The sequence below is a fragment of the Gordionus sp. m RMFG-2023 genome, chromosome 1, assembly GCF_954871325.1.
Source record: "Gordionus sp. m RMFG-2023 chromosome 1, tfGorSpeb1-WG-v2, whole genome shotgun sequence".
Lineage (NCBI taxonomy): Eukaryota > Metazoa > Nematomorpha > Gordioida > Chordodea > Parachordodidae > Gordionus > Gordionus sp. m RMFG-2023.
Window position 1 is genome coordinate 29,121,310 of NC_088775.1, and position 21,953 is coordinate 29,143,262.

The window sequence follows — 21,953 nt, forward strand, 5'->3', positions numbered from 1 at the left end:
GAAATTGGTTAATTTTATTTTATTATACTAATTTTAAATGTTTAAGATTAATATTAATAGTGATGAAGAGGAAGAAGTAATATAATCAAGAAGCATAAACAAGTTCAGACATTGCTTTTCCATGGCCAATTAGAGCATATTTTAAAATAATATCTCAAAATAAATAAAACAAATCTCTGATAGTAAAATGTTTGCCATATCTACCAAAAAATACGAAAATTTCAGTTAGCATCACCTCAACTTGCAACATTGTAAAACATTTAAGGGTATAGATACTAAATAAATGTTTACTATTGTAATTTTAAATTTTATGAGAAAAAATCAAACACTGTTAATGATAAAAACAATCAATACAAAGATTAGTTGATGAATTATTAAGGTCTTCAACTGATTGCAAACAAATAATCTGTCAAAAAAAACAAATAATTTAATATCCGATTTTTTTCATTACCCCACAGTAGTGATATGATTGTTAATGATTTAAAGTTTGATACTCAAAAAAATAAATGTCGAGATTTTAGTATTTTAAGAGAATATCCTGATATAAAATTGTTATTCATAAAATATAACCCCCTAATCCCTTCAAGGGTTCTGGTAGAAAGACTTCGTATAGCTAAAAATGTCTTTACAGATAAATGAGGATGCCTTAATGACAAATTTTGTTAATTATTTTAAATCATTTTGATATTTTCAAAGAAGGCGATATCGTTTATTTTATTTTATCTTTATTTCTCTAAAAATATTATATCGTTTTACAACTATATATATATTATTATTTTAACAATATTTACATATGTACATTTTTAAGGTTACTTTAAGAAAAGTTATTTTAACATATAAAAAAAGAAAAGCACAATAAGTTTTTAAAGGTCATACAAATATATTTTACAAAAAGAAAAGGAAAGAAAAAGTACTAAAGGTCATACGAATAATTTTAACATTTAAAATATATTTAACACAATTTAATCATATATTTTCATATAATATGTAATTATATTAAAATCTAAAAATCATTATTTTAGTTATATTTTGTTAAATGTGATATCGAGTCAATAAATTTTTTAGCTCATTACATGCATTTTCACAATAAAATCCTAATTTAGGTTTATGCAAAGCTTATATAAGAGTATAATAAAAATTGTATCTGTGTCTAGATACATTTAAAAAATTGTATCTGTATCAAGATAACTTTTTAGCAGATATATATGTATCTAGATCCATTTAAAAAGTATCTTTTAACAACTCTGATACCAACTAATAATTAAATCTTTATTTCTACTAAAAATTATTTATCATTAATACAATGTAAAAAAAACATTTTCCAATGTAAAAAAAACATTTTCCAATATAAAAAAAACATTTTCCAATATTTTAAAATAAATAGAGAAATATGAATTATAACAATTATTTTGTATAAATAAAAAAATTGTAGGACTACTGCTAAAATAAATACGATTTTGGTTCATGTATTCAACAGGCAAAAAAAATCCAAATTTAGGGCGATTATTTAAAAAAAAAAATTATTAATATAAATTATTGTAATAAATGTAATCATTTTTTCATAAAAAATAATAAGTTATTTCTAAGAAGAAGTTGCTGAAGCTTGGGTTGTGATATAATATAAGGTTCGACCTTTTGCTGTAGAAGGTTCCAAAGAATTTGTTGAAGCTATGGTTTCTATTTGGGTTTGACCTATTTCTATAGAAGTTTCCAAAGAAGGTTGAACTCTCACCTGAGATTCTTAAAATGAATTATTTTATTATTTAACGGGGGAGGGTAATTATTAAAATGTTTAATAAAGTTTTGGGTATTTTTATTATTATTATTGATTGATTTAATTCTCACATTTACTATTTGGAATAAATATTTATTTATCCTTAATAAGTTTCTTATTTACCATTAGAATTTTAGAAACTTTTGATTTAATTCGAGAAATTTAGGTCATAACTATAAATAATTTATTAAAATAAGTCACAAAATTATTCAATCTAAAAAATAAAGGTCTCACTTTTGTCGGTGGGCGAATTTCTTTCCCCTTGTGCTCCTAAAGATGTGAGAGTGTTAATGGATACATCGGCTTCAACTGGGTCTTGATTAACATTACCATCATCATTAGAAATAAGATACGCTATTCGTTAATAATGTTCAACATAAAGATTAAATTTTTATTTCATATTATTATTATAGGAACTATAAAATCCGAATCGAATATTTGCATTATTCATATTCGAATCTTATAATTGATAATTCTATATACGTATTCGTATGAATAATAAAAGCATTATTCGAATTGATTCGTCGAATATTCGATTTAATTCGAAAATTAAATTCTTTACAAATATTTTCAAAAATAAAAAATTGGGTTTTCAAAATTTAAAAAAAGGGATTTATATAAATAAAAGGCAAAATGTTCCGTAGGGAACATGAAATAATTAATAATTTGGCATTTAATATAATTATAAATAATTTCTTAAACTTGCGAATAATTTCGAATTATTTCGAATATTTCGATCAAATATGAAAAAAATATTCAACATAAAATTTCGTTATTCTTTATATTGATTAATGAATAATTCGTTTAAAATAATTATTGATATTAATTTTTATAAAAATAAAATTTTCTTACTATATATAGCAGGAGTTTTGCAAAAAATTATTATTCCAAATATGAGATTCGTAGTAAATAATCCTTTTATAATTTAAAGAGTTAAATAAATTTATAAAATTATATATTCTTACTAGAAAACATAATGTTAATGTGGTTGGAAAATTTGGTCCAAAAACGATGTATATTATTTATAAACTCTATAAATAAGTTTGAAAAAAATAAAGTTATAAAAATGTTTGAGTTAAATAATATATTTAAACGTATACGTAATAAAATATGATGCTACTTTCCAGCAAATTACTTAGAAAATTATTTTGATTTTGAGTATAATATATGATAAACGACGAAAAGATAAATGTGATGTGATCTTACAAAATAATATAAAAACTTTTCGTCAAAATTTAAATTTAAAAAAATTAGAAAATATGAAAGAGTTCGCGGGATATCACTAGTCGATATCACAAATTAATATTTCTTACCGACCGTTATGCTTTATCGCATTTTATGTCAAGGGAATATGAGCTGTTAAAAAGTCTCAAGCCCATATTCTTGTCTTGTTGAATAAAATTCTTATAAATAATTATATATTATTAATAAATAACCATATTTAGAATAATCAGTCAGAAGTGTCCTGGGCATAAAGATCCGGGCAAAAATAGCGATAAAAAGACATTATACATAAATGCCCCCTGGCAAAAATCCCGTGGACAAAAAGAACCCGACGAAAATACCCGAATTTTAATAATTTCTTTAAATGTTTAGAAATAGGTGAATTTTTTAAAACATTATTAATTTCTTCCACAAGTTAAAAAAATCCATTTAATTAATGAATGCGCAGCCATGTGCACTGTTTGTAAAGGGCACTTGGGAAATGTTTAGATGTTGGCTAAACATATTGCTATGTGATTCATGGCAAGACCTGATATGTGCTAGGGTAGTGGTATATTGCTTAAAAATTTGGCAGGGGGGCTGTATAATTTTTCATAGATCTTTCATTTCGCTGTTTCCTTTGGGATGTAATTTTTTAAAAAGATTTCATCCCCCCTTCTTCCTTTTCATTACTTTTCCGTATTTGTAGATCTAGTCCATTAATATTTATGAATATTAAATTTTACAAATTATTAACATTGATTAATCTTAACAATCGACATATGTTGAAAATTTCAAATTCCTATTTAAACATTTAAAATATTGTTAAAAGTTATAAACAAATTATTTTTGCCTATAGTGTTGTCAGTGGCGTAGCCAAAATTGATCCATGGGGGGGGGGGGTTAAAAATTTGCCAATATTTTGTGCTTTATTAGTGTCTAACCACTATAGTGCCAGCATAAATGAAAAAAAATATTACTAACAAAATTTTGGCCAAATTTATGATTATTACGCAACTGAAAGCATTATTCTGAAAATTTTATCAATGTTTAGTCAATTGTAAATTAATTCAATCCATTCGGTGTAGAAAGAAGAATAAAATCGCTCCCCCCCCCAACCTCCCATTTTTTATATTTTAATTAAATTTTTGCATATAACAAAATTTTGCAGAGAATTTCATTATAGATTTTATTTATTATTAAAATACTTTAGTATAAATAACACCCCTTTATTTAACTATGTATTATTTTAATGATAACAAATGAGTTTACTAATAAAACATTAATAATTCTTATTAGAGATCTGCAAAAGTAGGAAAATCGGGTTCGAGCCTAATATTTTTTAAAAAATTCGGGTCGGGTTGGATCGGGCATTGGATTTTTTTTAAAAATATATCTAAATATATCAATTTTATGTAAAATAAAAATATTTGATTTTATTTATAAAAATTAGACGCCATGTAACATATATCTTTTATTTTGAGTAATTATAAAAATGAATTTCTACATTTAAATAAATTCAGGCCAGGCCGACAAAACTTTTTTAAAAAAAGGTTCGGGCCGGCAAAAAATTTTTAAAATAATTTCGGCCCAGGCCGGGCTTGAAAATTAGGCCCGATACAGATCACTAATTCTTTTTGCAAATACAATATTTTTATTAAAAATAGTATAATATATAAAGATTATGACTAAGAATTCATTATATTACTTATAGAATATAAAAATTTTATGTTATAATAATATAGCAATTTTATGATTTGAATTCATAAAGAGAGGTGTATTTTTCTCTGAGATTTAACTAATTTATCAAGAATCAAATTTTTATTTAGAATAATCTCCTTATAAATATTTTTACGAATCAAACGGCTTTCACCGGTGCTATTTCTAAAATAGGGTTTTAACCTTTTCAAAATTGAATAAGACCTTTCATTAGTGCAGGTGCTAATCGGTAAGGTAGCTAAAATAAAAAGCATTGTTTTTATATTAGGCAGGGAATCTTAAGTGCTATTACACATGGAAAGGGCCTGCAAAGCATTTTTAGGTCTCAAATACTCTATTCTGTCAAAATTTTTATACCAAAATTCGACATCACATAGTAACTTATTATATCCTAATAATTTATCAGAATTAAACTCTGAGACTTAATATCCTCTCGTGGTACAAGTGTATTCAGACTCAACCGGCAAAAGAAAATGAAAGCTGTTTAGAATAAAATTGTGACTAATAAATCTTTCCTTTAATTGAAATAAAAATGTATCAGTAAGGGGAATAAAAATATTTATTTTATAAAAATCCTCAATCGTAGATGCATCAATATTTAAGCGATTGGACTATCTAGAAACTACTCTAGGTTTAAAATTTTTAATCCCAAGCATATTTTTTATCACCTTTACTTTCTCTATATTTACCAAATTAAATGATTTTTCTTTTATTTAAAAATTATAAAAAATTAATTAAAATTTTTAAAATCTAATTAGTTTAACAATATAAATTTTATTATTAAATTTATAAATATCTAATTTAACTATGCTAGAAAACATTTACAATATATTTTTATTGTTATTTATTATTTTACAATATATTTTATTGTTATTATATATTTTACATATAATTTATAATATATATTTTTAAACCATGTTATCATTTAAAATTGAAAATTCTTATTTGTTTTTTTAAATATATTTCATTTTCATATCTTATATAATTTTATTTAATTATTCGCAATAAGAAAAAAAATTTAAAATAAAATTTAAAAAAAAAAATTTTCTATCTAAAAAATATTTTTTAAATTAAAAAATTTTTTTTTCGTAAGTTATATGGGGGGGGGGCGCCACTGAGTGTTGTTAAATCAGCTCAACCATAAAGGTTTTAAAATTCGCTAAGCCTGAGGCACGAATTGATTTTTTTTCAAGATTGAGTATTCTTTAAGATTAAACCTCGATAGAGGGTAGGATGACAGTTTTTCACTGAAAAATGCTAACTAGCCTTTTCAGAGTAGACTCAAAACTTAATTTTACTTGCTGGTGAACCAGACAGAGGGGATAATTTCCATGGGGCTGTAAATTTTTTAAAAAGAAAATTTGATGTTTGAAATATTATTGGGTCAATAACATTTTATCAGTTAATGCTATGAATGATAATGATTTAGAAACATTGTATACAATTAACGTTAAATTATTGGAAAAATGCAAAGTTATAATGGAAAAACATTCTCTCATATCAATGATGATAACTTCTACATATTTTGGAATGGAATATTCTAATAAAGAATCCTAAGAAAAATAAAGTTTATGCTCAAAATTATAATTTTGTGAGATTTGACAAATCACCTGAAAATATTTTATGTGGACTTTGATTAATGTATTGAATGGATTCATGAAACATATGATATTTTTTAAGAAATTTGAAATGATCACATAGTTAGAAAGAAAACACATGGACCATCTCAATAAAAACTCAAGCAGTGAACAATCAGACAATAAAAGCTTATTTAAGACTTGGAGATCATAAGGACAGAAATAACAAATATACATTAGATATAAATAAAATTATAAACAAATGTGATTAAATGGAAATATGATACAATGAAAAAAATTTTAACCCAAGTTAAATTATAAATTTTTATACTTTACTCTTTAGGAAAATTGGAACTAATAATTCTTACATTAATTGATGTCATTCTACAAATATTAATTATCATTATGGACTCAATTAAGAAAAAAAAAAATATTTTTTAAATTTTATTACTCTCTTTATTTTACCTTCTTCCAAATAATTATAAATTACATATTTTTAATAACCTTTTATCTCTAATACTATATTTTTTCCTCCATTTTGTTTCTTACCTTAATTATCCTCCATTTTTATTTTTTTACTTTCAAAATTTTATTTTTAAATTTTGAATTTATCCTCCATCTTTCTTTTTATATTTTACCTTACAAAAATTTTTATTTCCTAAATTTGAAATTTAAAATAAACAATAAAATAAATAAAAAAAAATTCTAATTTAGAATGCTATTTATTTATTTTTTACATAAAAAACCTACTTTTCCAAAATAAGTTTTTTTTTCTTTCTTTCATTACAATATTCTAAAAAAATAAACAATTATATATTTTAATACTTGCAAATAAAATTTACTAAATAAAAAAATTAATTTTTTTTTTTGGAAGAAGGAACTTTTTCTATTCTTTATTCTTTCCTTCCTTACCTATACTCATTACTAACATATATAAATAGCTGGGATGTAGTTCCATCCTTTTTTACTTTTACTTCTGGGTTACTAGGTTTGTTGGTAGTAAAAATCGGCATAATTATATGAAAGATGGGCCTTCATATAATTCATGTACGCTCACATTTGTGCAGGTCTATGACCAACGTGCTATTAAAGATTTATAAAAATTTGGTTTTTATAAGATAATAAAAAGAAAGGGGATTGTTTAACACTTAAAAAAATATTTAAATTTTTAGGCAGGGGAGCTCAATTCCTCCTCAAAATTTGGAAAGAGGGCTAAAAATAAAATAATAAATAGCGACCCCCCCCCCCAAGCAATACACCCCTGGTTAGTGTTAATCTAAGCATAAAAGTGATTATGAGAAATGCTTAAGACAATAAGTATCTGTTAGTTTTTACAGAAATATGCAGTTCTACCTCGTTACGTTAGCGGTTAACTTAGAGTTATTCAACAAAGATAATGGTTAGTGTTTATATTATATAAGGATAAATACTAATTTTATTAGACACCAAACCCACTACATCCTGTAAAATATAAAAGATACTTAAGACTTCTGCAGTGCGAGGCAGTCAATAAGAATCTGTTAGGTTTTATCGAACTAAACAGTTCAAGCTAACGGGCCACGTTAGCGCAAATTAGCTAATCAATAAAAATAAGGACTAGTGTTTATATTAGATGAAGATACTAATTTCATAAATTGGAGAAATTTCCCTAATGTCGTTCGTAATTTTTTACATAGAAAAACCTTTTTTAAAAATAATCCATTTCTTACATATTTCTTTCTTATCACCTTAGATATTTCACTTAAGGTTTCGAAAGATTGTAAAAAGGTATGAGGTAGGATTAATATACACTGTATTCCAATTGAACTGATGCCCTTTTTTATTTTAGAATAAATCTAAGAATTCTAAAAATAATTATCAATGTTATCCGCAAATATCATTAAATGGTATCGACAGGATCCAAGGTTATGCTCAAAATTGGACAAATAAAATTAGAACTTTCCAACATGTAAAAATTAATTTTAAGACCACAAATACATTATGGTTCCAAAAATTTTGAAGTAATTTCCTAACAGAAACTGGTCTATTACAGCCTTAATTAAATAGGTTGATTTCAAAAATAGATGCTACCAGATCAACAGAAAAACGGTATGGTGGTAGACACGCACAGCTCGTACTACAGAAAATTTTGATTCTGAAAACCGACCTAGTACCCACAAAACAATTCGTCAAATATTCCGAGAAACAGATGTTTTACAATCTTCAATGCATCGGATTATCCATAAAGATCTGTAGCAAATGTTTAAAAAAGAAACAAGCTCATGACCTAACATATGCGAGTTAGATATTCCGTCTGGTACGTATTAAACAACTCCTACAAAAATACCCTCAGAGGTTAGTTCATTTCATATGGTTTACGGATGAAAAGCAGTTTACAATTACACCACCGGTATTTCTGCAAAATGATAGGATGTACGTTGCAGGTTGCAGCCAAACGATTGTTAATAAAACATTTGCTTCAAATTAATTTTAAATGTTGATGTTTTCATGTTTTTGTCGAATTGTTAAGTTTAATAATAAAAAAAAATTACAAATAAACTTTTACATGTTGGAAAAAGGTTCCACGTCAATTCGGTGCAGCATCAATTCGGCGCGTATCGAATACAGTTGGAATTTATTAGTATAAAAAAATGGATGATTAAATAGAAATCATTTTGAATGTTGGTCTTAATTATTTCTTCATATTTTTTTTTACAAAAATCTCAATTTTATTTATTAAATGTGTAATAACAAATAAAATTTAACTTCATCTTTTTTTTACAAAAATCTTAATTTTATTTACTAAATGTGTAATAACAAATAATTGATTTTTATTACAAAAATCTCAATTTTATTTACTAAATGTGTAATAACAAATAAAATTTAACTTTGATATTACAAAAATCTCAATTTTATTTAATAAATGTGTAATATTAAAATTAAATTAATAATATCAAAAAAAAAATGAACAAACTAAATTTATACCGATCTTTGTTGTACCAATTAGCCATGTTATAAGATATGTTGATCTATAAAAAATCAAATTATTTAAATCAGAGTTTTGAACCGTTAAGTATATCGGTTGGTTTCGGGTTTTAGTTTAAAATTTAATGAAGATTTTGTTCCATTTCGGTTTTTTTTGAAGAATATCATTTAGGTTCGGTTTTGAATTTATAACGGTTCCTGTTTTATAAATTTGATTTTTTTTAAAAAAATTAATCATAAACCACATAATATTTTCGAGAAAAATTTTTTGATTTATATTTATATAATTCCTTATTTAATTTAACCATGAAGATTTTCTTATCTAATTATCTAGTAATTTGCCTAATCTCTATTAAATTGAGTATATAAAGTATAAAAAATAAATTTGGTATTTATTGACATGAAGCTGATAGCTAAGTATAAAAAATTCTAATTTTATAAGAAATTACGAATTTAAATTGCCCCCAAGGAAAATTAATCAAATTTGGATTAAAAATTTTAAATTAATTATTTTAAAAAACCGTTGTGAACCGGTTTAAATTGGTTCAAGAATATTTATAACGGTTAGGTTCGCTCTTTTTATTAAAGTTCGGTTACGGTTCAGAAAATTATAACGGTTCGTTCCTGTTTGACGATTCGGTTCGAAACCCTGATTTAAAAATGATATTTATTTTTTATGATTAATAGAATTATTTTAAAGACTTTAAATAAATCTATGAGTCAGTCTTAAAGGTTTAACTCTATAATTATTTTTCAAATTAATACAATCGCTAGATATGATTGAAAAATTCAACCTCTAGCATAAAACCCGTTTGTTAATTTCTTACATCTAAAAAATAATTTGAATTCTCTTGGATCAATATATCTTATAACATGGTAAATTATCCACCAAAGAAATCAGAGTATAAATATTTGTTTATTAAATTAATTTATTTTTGATATCCAACCCTCAGCATGACTCCCTCAGCATGACTTATTTTTAATGATCCCTTTGTTTTATACTAATAAATTTTGTATACGCGCTGATTTGGAGTCTCTCTGAATTGTCGCTGCGCTGAATTGACGCCGCGCCTAATTGATACTGCTAAATTAAAAAATATCGAAATGGGATTAATTAAACGATCAAAATATTGGGTGGGGGGGGGGGGGGTAATTTACTCACAAATATTTCAATAATTAAATATTAATATGGATCTCAAATTCTTAATTCCCCGAGCGGCAAGGCTTCTGCAAATAATATCTGTGCAAATTTCAAATTAATATCTGATGGATAGATAAGTTATTAATAATGTTTTCTTTTAAAAAATTATTTATTCATATAAAAATTTTTACTGCGTGAAACAAATTGCTTTATGGTAAGTTGATGTACATATGATCTTTACATTCGAGTTGCATTTTAGGAGGTTTTGAGATATTTTAAAAAGGTTCATAGATTTGTCCCTATATGGATCGTTTCGGTTAATAAGTGTGATTAGTTGAATTGGAAAAAAATTTCGAAAATTTTTAAATATATACTGTGACCAAGAGTCGTATAAATTTCATTCGGTGGCAGGGTTGCCATGTCTCCCCCCATCAGTGGGAGTCTCCCACAATTTTTTAGTTTACCCACATACATCTCACTCCCACAAAACTCCCACAATTAGAAATCTCCCACAAAAAGCTCCCACAATTTTTTAATTTCTCCCACAATTTTTTTTTTAGCATTTTAATGTTTTTAAATATTTAACGACTCCAAAATAGTGCTAACTTTACTTGTGGTAGGACAAAAATGAGCAAGGCTATCATAAATGTGTTAGGACCTGAATCCAAGAGGTCAATTCTAGACGAATTGAAAGAAGGACATCCATATGCTATTTTAACAGATGCATCAAATAAGGGAAATATTAAAACATTTCCCCTGATCCTTCGCTATTTCAACAAGAATAAGGGCATTTCTATAAAACTATTGAAATTTTTTTCATCCGATAGTGAAAAATCCAACGATATAGCTAACCACATAATGGTAAATATAGCTGATTCAGGGTTATCAATGAGTTGCATGTCAGCTTTCTGCGCTGATAATGCCTCTGTTAATTTTGGTAAAAATCAAAGTGTATTTAGCGAATTGAGGCAGCACAATAATGAATTAATACCAATTCTGTATATGCCATATACTGCATAATTCTTGCAAGAAGGCAATGAATGTACTATCTGTAGATGTCGAAGTAATTGTGATGAAATGTTTTAACGAATTTAGTTCATCAACTAAAAGAGTCACTGAATTAAAAGAATTGGTGGAGTGGTCTGATTTGGAATGGTGAGAGTTGTTGCGATATGTACCTATCAGGTGGTTATCATTAATACCTGCCATCGAGAGAATTTTAAAATTTTACGAACCCTTAAAGAAATACTTCTTAAATAAAGATTTTAAAAGCTGTCATAAAATTTTGAAAATTTTTTTCGAGGATGAAATGTCAGAAGCAGATTTGGGATTAGTTTCACATGTAGGAAATCTACTTCATGTAGTTAATATTCAGTTGCAATCAGAAGATTCTTTATTGATAAAGATTCACAAAATCATGCTACAGCTCTGTTCATCTCTACAGTTAAAAATAGATAATAAATTTTATGGCGCTATTGCTAAAAATATCATATTAAAATGTTCAAATATTACTATAATTAACGTATTTTTAAATGAAGCAAATATTTTTATTAAGACAATTTTGGAATATTTACAATCAAGATTTGATTTTAATAACTCTATTTACAAGTGTGTAAATATTATGACCTTGGAACAGAAACCATCATTTGATGGTTTTTGTAATTTAATAAATATATTAAAATTACCGATAGACATTGAAGCCTTGTTTAAAGAGATTGTAATTTTTTCCATTTTTTATGATTCGCCAGAATATTTAAAGTTAGATGGTCTAAAAGCAGAGGAGAAATGGGTGGAAATTTTTCGTAATAACTATAAATCCTCATGCTTGGAAAAAATTTGCGAGTATGTTTTCTCCTTACCTCATTCTAATGCCTCATCGGAGCGCATTTTTAGCCTGATGAGGACTGCCTGGAGAAAGGAGAGAATCGAATTGCTTTAACAACATTAGAGGTTAATGGTTAAACAAAATTATAAAATGTCATGCCAGGAATTTTATAAATATCTTAATAACGACGGTAAACGTTTAGTTCCATTATTTAAATCTCAAATAAAATATAATTAACTATAACTATTTGACTTTCTATATTTTATAAAATCTTATTTATACATTTGCATAAAATCAAATAAATTTATTTTTTACATTGTAAAATTAATATTTTGAATATTTTGGCAAATCATACAAATAAAGAAGCATTACAATCTCCTCAAACATGTCATCATATTAAATCTTATTAATAATTACGATAATAGTAATAATATTCTTACTTTGGTATTTCTGCAGCATAATTTAGTGAACCTTTATTAAATTATATTCTTCTGATTGCAACTGCATATTAACAGCATATAGTAGATTTCCTATATATAAAATTCATAAATATACTTCTGCCATTTATTTTTGAAAATTTTTTTCAAAATATTAGGACAGCTTTTATAATCTATTTATTTTTTAAAGGTTTGTAAAATTTTAAAATTCTACGATGGCGCGTATTAGGAGGAACCTGTCAACCAACATTATGCTGACTCAATTCTGTAAATAGACTCTGGTTTTTGCCAAATTCACTGAGGAATTATCAGATCAGAAAGCTGCCATGCAATTCATTGGTAAGGCCAAATCTGCCATATTTACCCATATATATGGTTAGCTATGTCTTTGGATATTTCATATCTGGAGAAAATTTTTTTAATAGTTTTATTGAAATAACATTAATTTTGATGAAATAGGGGAGGATCAAGGGAAATGTTTTGATATATCCTTATTAGATGCATCTGTTAGAATTGCATATGTTTGCACATCTTTCAAATCGTGAAGAATTGACCTTCTGGATTTATATCCTAAAACATTGATGATAACCTTGCTCATTTGTGTTCTACAAAGTATACTTTTCATTTATATTAGTCGTTAAATATTATGGGGAAAGATTCTACCAACATTGTGATGTTAAATAGCTCTCTGAATGTTGTACTGCATGATAGGTATTTACCATTTCCGCAACTGTAGTTGCATCTTTATTATTTCTTATTTTTGAAGAATATTTTTGGTTTGCAATAGATGTTGATAGACTGCCCTGTACTGATTTATGGTTTGAAGATTTTTGATGCCTTAAAATATCATATTCCCTTCCCACATTGTATTAACTAAATACTGTAGAACAACTTCCCCGCACTGATTATAATTATTTTTTACATTGTAAATTTAAAATTGTTTGTTTTTTTATAAAATCTTATTTATACATTAGCATAAAATATATTTTTTTACATTGTAAAATTACAATTTTTTTATAAAATTTTATCTTGTTTACATTCTTTTGTATTTAAAAAAGATCGTTGGTTATTATTTTTAAACAAAATTAATATATTATAATAAATCAATATGTTATTTTAATAATAAAGATAGTATTTAAGAAATTTTGTGTCCTACTATAATTACCTATTTTGAAAAATAGTTGTGTATTTTATTTTGGAAAATAGTTACCTATTTTATTTTGGAAAATATTTACCTATTTTATTTTGAAAAAGAGTTGGATATTTTATTTTGATCAATAGTTGGCTATTTTATTTTGAAAAATAGTTGGCTATTTTATTTTGAAAAATAGTTGGCTATTTTATTTTAAATAGTTGGCTATTTTATTTTGAAAAATAATTACCTATTTTATTTTGGAAAATAGATTCGAGCCCGCAAAAAAATTTGTTTAGCAATTTTTATATTTCTCCCACAATTTTTATATTACTCCCACAAAATACCGAATTTCTCCCACAATTTGAAAATTTTGACCTGGCAACCCTGTTCGGTGGTCGTGTTCACTCTTATTTATTGTCTTATGTTAATTGTTAAATATGTAAAAATAAAATGAATAATGTAACCTTTAAAATTTTATAACCTTAAAATATATATCAACCTTAAAATATTTACTTTCGTACTTTTCTCTTTCTATATATAAAAACTTTAAACTGTTCTTTTCTTATTTAACTTTAAAAAATTAAATTTTTTTATTTTTGTAGATAGTTAAATTTTGTACACTATATATATCGAATGAAAATTTGTAAATTTGTAATATATATAATTTAGATAAATAAAAAGGTAATTTAATTTATTGTTTTCTCACTGCCTTCATTATTATCATGGTAACAGAAAAGCTACTTCATAGATTTTTTTAGATATTTTTCAAAGACAAATTTTAGATATGATTTTAGCTACTGGAACATGGTCAAACTAGATGAAAGAGGATTCTGGAATGTTATGTTTATTTAATTCTAAAACACGTAAAAGATGATTAAAATGAAAAAGTGAAAAATAATTAAAATTTTTATGAATAAACCAACAAGGGACCATAATAATAAAACAAAGTCCATAGATAAATTAGAAGATTATTTGAAATATTATGAGAGTAAAAATACTTAAAGCTTAATACATAATTTACCAGATTTATTTTTGGCTATGGAAGCAATGGTACCGAGAGATGAAAGTTCAACTTATGAAAGCAATGTTTATATTAAAATGTTAATGTAATTATAAATCGGTGAGATAAAAGAAACATCTAGATCAAATAATATATCTAATTATCCTAATAAAAATTTTCAATGTTAAAATTATACAAATAATCATAATAATAATTATTATAGTGAAACAGACAATTATTATAACAGAAATCAATATAATAAATCTAATAATAAAAATTATTATGAAAGTAGAAAATTATATAACAAATATGGGTCTCACTGCATGGGGAAATTTTTAACATATTTTTTTTATATTTATTTTATTTTTTTATTTATTTATCTTTTTTAATTTAAAAAATTTTTTTACCATTGTTTGGTCTGGTAGAATGAAGTCATATTTTAATTTTAACAATTTAGCTATAAATTGTCTAATTTGGTATTTTAATAATTTGAGCGATACAATGTTATAAAATTAATAATAACTGAAAACAATATTATATATAAGAGTATCAATTAAATTATATTTAATTTTAGGGGTCATTCAATTTCAACGATTTTAAACCAAACGATGCCCAAATTAAGCAAGTGCTTACTTTTAAATCTAAAAATAACTATTTCTTTTTTGAAATATTAACCTTTTTTCCACAAATTTTTTTTTATTCAGTTGATAATAAATAATATAAAGTATTAAAAAAAACGAAAATATAATATTTTATGTTTTAATATATTTAAAAATGTTTGAAAAATATATAATAATACTATAAAAAAAAAGAACGGAGATGGTGTGACGCAGGGAAACAAAAATGAAAAAGGGACGTAAGTGTTGTCTAGGATAGCTCTTTGGCTAGAAGACTACCATTGAAACTGATATAATTAGCTTTGAGAATCGCTATGGATAATCTAACTATTTTATTGTTTGTAATTTATGCGATACAATTTTAATAAAATTATAATAACTGAAACAATATTATATATATATGAGTATCAATTAAATTATATTTAATTTTATGGGTCATTCAATTTCAAAGATTTAAAACCCAACAATGCCCCAAATTAAACAAGTGCTTACTTTTAATTTACAAATCTAAAAATAACTATTTCTTCTCTGAAATATCAACCTTTTTCACAAAATAAAATTTATTCTAAAAAATTGATTAATAAATAATATAGTATTTGATTTAATAGTCCTAACTTAATAGCTTCATAGAACACGTTATGAAAATTTTCACAAGTTTTTTTAAATATACTCCGTTTTATTGTAAAATTAATGAATTATGATAAAAATTTCCACCAAAATGCAGATGATCATTTATTTATAGTGTTGTAAACGACGAAGTTCGTTTTTTTTTAAAAAATGATGAACGGCGTTCCTTTTATTTTTGACGAACTTTGAACGTGAACGCGTTCCTTTTTTATGACGAACGTGTTCGAATTTAACGTTCGTTCAATTTTAAAAATATATTTTTATTTATTTGAAAAATTTAATATTTCCGAATCTTTTTAAAAAAAGTATAATTTATATTTTTTTAATCGGCTGTGTATTTCCTTTTCACATTTCAATTTTTTTAACACATAGTTTATTAATTTAAATATTATTGTTTATATTTTAATTTAATTTATTAGCATAAGCATGGATATTATTATTTAATCCTCATCATCTGATTCTGAAAATCTAAAATCAGATGAATTATCATTACCATGGCCAAATATGATAAATGTTTTACATTAACATCCTATATTGAAGAAACTAATCCAATGCTTGCCAAGTGTAAAATGTAGCCAAAAAGTATTATATTGTGAAAATCTTCAGGTTTCAATTTAAAACGACATTTGATTTTAATAATTATTTGCTTTTATATGATATAACTAAGTTAAATCATTAAATTTGAAGAAATAATGCATTTGGGATATTTGACCCCAACAATAATGATAGTTATTTTAAAATTAAAAAAATTAGTGGCCTCAAATATGGTCAATCATTGATAGACGCCATATTAAATGGGATTAATAAAAGGTATTAAACCTATTACTCTCAATTAATTACATATATTTTATTTTTTTAAAGATTTGAACATATATATAAGGATCAATATGTTCTTTCTGCAATTATACATCCAGCATTCAAACTTCAATGACCATGGATAAAACTTCCACAGAACAAACCTATTAAAAATAAACTTATAGCGTCATTGAAAAAAATGCTATGAAAACCCTAGAGAACTGTTAATTTCGAGATATCCTTTTTTTTTGTCGAGAGTAGAGAATGGATTGGAAGAGGATAACTTATCTCAATTTTTGCAAATAACAAAACAATATGTTTTTAATTAATTCTCCACGTTAAAAGAGCTGTTTAATAAGTATAATACCGCAATCCCCTCATTTGAATATAGCTAATGCCGTATTAACTGCCAGGTGTTCCTGTCTATCAGATAAATATTTTAAAAACAATTGTTATTAAAATTTAATAAGAAACCTTGTTAGTAGGGTAAATTACTGTCAAAAATTTTTTTAGTAGATTTTTGCTTAATCACTAGAGGTACCATCATTCCTCTCTAATTAAATGGGCTCTGACAGTAGGGTAAATTACTGCCAAACAGTGGATGTAAATCCACTGCACTGGAAACGCCCTCTTTTGGGTGGTGGATGCCACTCAATTGAGTGTTTCCTCAGTGAAGGACAAGACAAGAAAATTTTTTTATAAATAAAAATATCTTTTTATTCGCTATATTATATTATATTTTATTTATAATTATATTATCAAAATAAAACTATATTATTTTTTAACATGGCTAAAATATATTGTATTAAAAAATATAAGTTTATTTATATAATTTTAAAAAAACTTATCATAAAATTTTGAACGGTTTTATGAACGTAAACGCGTTCGTGAACGTTAACGTGAACGCGTCCCTTTTTCTTGAACTTGAACGTGAACGCGTTCGATTTTTTTAGAAATGTTTACAGCACTTATTTATTATTTTATGTAAAAAAGGAAATTTTTTAATTTTTAAAAAATATAAATAAAAATAATAATATTAAAAAAAAATAAATAAAAATAAATAATATCAAAAAAAAATAATATCAAAAATTTCCCCGTGATTCAGTGAGTAACCCAAATATGATAAAAAAACACATAACAATAAAAGAAATGATCATTATAATTATAAATCTCATAATAATAAAAACTTGAAAAATATTGAATTAGTACCAAATATTCAAATTGAAATAGATTCTTATAAATTAAAAGAGATAAATTATATAATAAAATTTAAAGAAATAATTGTGATTAAAGAAAATAATGATATAAACATTAAAGGAAATAAAAAAATAACTTTTATAATTAATAAAAAATTTAAAAAACTTGAAAATAAAGAAATGTATAACAATATTATAAAGAGAGGCAAGGTAAAAGTTAAATATCTTGATGTTAAAAAAGTTTTTAAGAATATGATATGGAGATCATATGTTAAAAATGAAAGGCGAGAGAAATCCTTTATTATAAAGAACAATTTGAAGATAAATTATGATATGAAGAAATTGTTTAAATTGAAAAATAAGTGAGTAAAATTCAAATTTTAAAAATAAAAATGATTAAAATTTAATAAAAAAAAATTATTATATAAAACGCGACAATTCAAAATATTCTATGATTCAATATTCCAAGTGATTTTTATTATTCTATGAATGATTCCGATAAATTATTTATTCCATTATCATTTCAATTATTCCAAAATTATTTTTTTCGAGATAAATTGATCATAATATATATTTACAAACAATGATAACTAAATATATATGATAATGTGATGATGATGATCAAGCGAATGATTAGACGATCAGGATAACAAGCTAGTGATTCGAATAAACCAATGAAAAAGATATAACTAAGGCTAAACAACAAACATAGTAACAAATGAAAATACTACACAGGTTTTTAGAGGGGAAAGAAGTGAATAAAATGAAGATCAAGTTCAAGTTCAAAATCACAAGTTCAAAATACATAAGTTAAGTTTAAGATCGAAATTATAACTTACGATCTAGAAAAAATTTTAGTTATAAATAAATGAATAAAAAATTTTAATAAAAAAAATAAAAATTTGAAAGCTAAATGGAAATGGGATGATCAATAACAAACAGCAAACGATGTTCAACAAACGATTATTCAATGGACAAACAAACTAAGCCGGAGAAAATGATAAACTGAGGAATGAAGTCACTTAAAAAAAGAGGGAAATGTTAAATATGTAAAAATAAAATGATTAATTTAACCTTTAAAATTTTATAACCTTAAAAAATTTACTTTCGTACTTTTCTTTTTCTATATGGAAAAACTTCAAATTGTTCTTTTCTTATTTAACCTCATAAATTGTTTTATTTTTGTAGATAGTTAAATTTTGTACACTATAATATCGAATGAAAATTTGTAAATTTGTAATATATATTCCTATCTAGTTTTTCGATTTCAAGCAATAAATAAATGTAAACGAGGTGACCGGAAAAAAAATATATTTATAATATTAAAAAATATTCATCTATCCATGAAACTAAATATTAATTTTCGGGTGTAAATAAACTGAGAATTGACAGGTAAACTGCGAATGGACAGGTAAACTGCGAATAGACAGGTATAAATTTATTTATAGCCTATCAAATATATTTTAAAAATATAAATAATGTATTTGTATTATCTAAATCAAATTTATTTTCAAAATTAAAATTATCTAAATAAATTAAATAGAATATGGAAGAAAGAGTAGTTCATAAATTTAAAATATGTATAGAACAGATACGTTAAAAAAATATAATACCCATAATAAAATTTAAAAAATCATAAATATATTTCCGTTAGATGGAGCAATAGACTAAAAATTTAGTTTTTAATTAAATAAAATATGAATTATAGGAGCATAATTTTTTATTTTGGATAAGTTTATTTGGTACAAGCTATATAATCATAAAATGAAAAAAAAATTAAGTTTCCGTCATTATTTTTTGAGTTATGATGTCAATTCTCAGTTTAGTCAAAAGTATTTACATTTTTGGGATTTTAAAAATGTTTTATTTTTTTGACTCATTTTGTGTAAACTTACTCATACAAACATAAAATGAAAAAAAGGTTTCCGTCATTATTTTTTGAGTTATGATGTCAATTCTCAGTTTAGTCAAAAATATTTACATTTTTGGGATTTTAAAAATGTTTTATTTTTTTGACTCATTTTGTGTAAACTTACTCATACAAACATAAAATGAAAAAAAGGTTTCCGTCATTATTTTTTGAGTTATGATGTCAATTCTCAGTTTAGTTAAAAATATTTACATTTTTGGGATTTTAAAAATGTTTTATTTTTTTGACTCATTTTGTGTAAACTTAATCATACAAACATAAAATGAAAAAAAGGTTTCCGTCATTATTTTTTGAGTTATGATGTCAATTCTCAGTTTAGTCAAAAATATTTACATTTTTGGGATTTTAAAAATGTTTTATTTTTTTGACTCATTTTGTGTAAACTTACTCATACAAACATAAAATGAAAAAAAGGTTTCCGTCATTATTTTTTGAGTTATGATGTCAATTCTCAGTTTAGTCAAAAATATTTACATTTTTGGGATTTTAAAAATGTTTTATTTTTTTGACTCATTTTGTGTAAACTTACTCATACAAACATAAAATGAAAAAAAGGTTTCCGTCATTATTTTTTGAGTTATGATGTCAATTCTCAGTTTAGTTAAAAATATTTACATTTTTGGGATTTTAAAAATGTTTTATTTTTTTGACTCATTTTGTGTAAACTTACTCATACAAACATAAAATGAAAAAAAGGTTTCCGTCATTATTTTTTGAGTTATGATGTCAATTCTCAGTTTAGTTAAAAATATTTACATTTTTGGGATTTTAAAAATGTTTTATTTTTTTGACTCATTTTGTGTAAACTTAATCATACAAACATAAAATGAAAAAAAGGTTTCCGTCATTATTTTTTGAGGTATGATGTCAATTCTCTGTTTAGTATTGTTTTATTTTTATTATAAAATTTTGAATTTATGTCATAAATTTTTTTATTTTTTATTATATTTCAATGCCTGTTAAAAGACGAATGTATAAATGCTCATCTTGTCCATAAAGAGCTAAAGACATAGAGCGATAAAAACACTTACCATCGCCCATAGCTAATCTTGGGGAGTATTGAGTTAAAATTTGGGGTTGAAAAGCTTTTATAATTTTAAATGAAATAATATCTTCATCACCTATTAATTTATTTTTTATATATTTTTCAGAAACTTTATAATGAATTTCTATTAATCTTAACTCATTTAAAGCAAAATTGATATTGTTATTTTTAATAAGTCTAGGTAAAGCATCATCTATGCTATAACATGATGAGAATATAAAAATTTCTTTACAACTTGCCCAATCTTTCATCATTTTCGTTGATAATTTAGGGATGTATTTAGCATGAATCCATCTTCGACAAAAATCACAAAAGATTCCAACAATTATTTTACATATATTACATAAATCAGACATTGATAATAACTAAAAATAAAATGTGCAGAATACAAATATAAATATCTTATTAAATTTAAATTGTATAATTTTATTTTAATAGGGCATTTAAGATATTTATCATCTTTTTCCAAGGCCCGAACCAATCTAGCCTTAATTTTTTTAAAAATGTTTTGCTGGCCAGTCTCAAATCTTTATATATAGAAATTAATAAAATATTCAAAATAAAAAATGGATCTATATGCTATGAATAATATTTTACAAAATTTAATATAAATTGTAAAATTAAAAATATTTCCAAGGCCTGAACCAACTTAGCCTTAATTATTTAAAAAGAGTTTTGCACGCCAGTTTCATATCTTTATATATAGAAATTAATAAAATATTCAAAAAAAAAAATAGCTCTATATGCTATGAATAATATTTTAAAAAATTTAATATAAATTGTAAAATTAAAAATATTTCCTGTATTTGAGAATTTATATATGAATAAATAATAGTTTTTTTTACCTTTATATATATTCTATTGAGATAAATAATTTTTATATTATATTAACTTTTTCCATAACTGTAAACAACATTTTTACAATGGTGAATAAAATATTATGTAAGATATTTCGAGTACCGTTTTAT

At 24.2% G+C, this 21,953-nt stretch overlaps 1 protein-coding gene across 1 annotated transcript; it reads right to left on the bottom strand.

The window, feature by feature from the left end:
- Positions 1–1,582: 1,582 nt before the first annotated feature.
- On the bottom strand, positions 1,583–7,268 carry LOC135923877 (uncharacterized). Its single transcript, XM_065458865.1, has 5 exons — positions 7,242–7,268; positions 2,740–2,805; positions 2,627–2,689; positions 2,009–2,128; positions 1,583–1,740 (listed from the first exon to the last, which is right to left on the bottom strand). Exons 2-5 carry the CDS (start codon positions 2,747–2,749, stop codon positions 1,583–1,585), a joined length of 351 nt encoding a protein of 116 aa, XP_065314937.1. The 5' UTR covers positions 2,750–2,805; positions 7,242–7,268.
- Between the last annotated feature and the right edge of the window lie 14,685 nt (positions 7,269–21,953).

Bases quoted from the DNA above. Each gene is read 5' to 3' on its own strand.
- LOC135923877 (XM_065458865.1), bottom strand. The intron at 2,129-2,626 runs GTAAGAAAATTT...ATTAACGAATAG, and splicing joins CAAAACTCCTGCTATATATA to CGTATCTTATTTCTAATGAT. The intron at 1,741-2,008 runs GTGAGACCTTTA...ATTCATTTTAAG, and splicing joins AAATTCGCCCACCGACAAAA to AATCTCAGGTGAGAGTTCAA.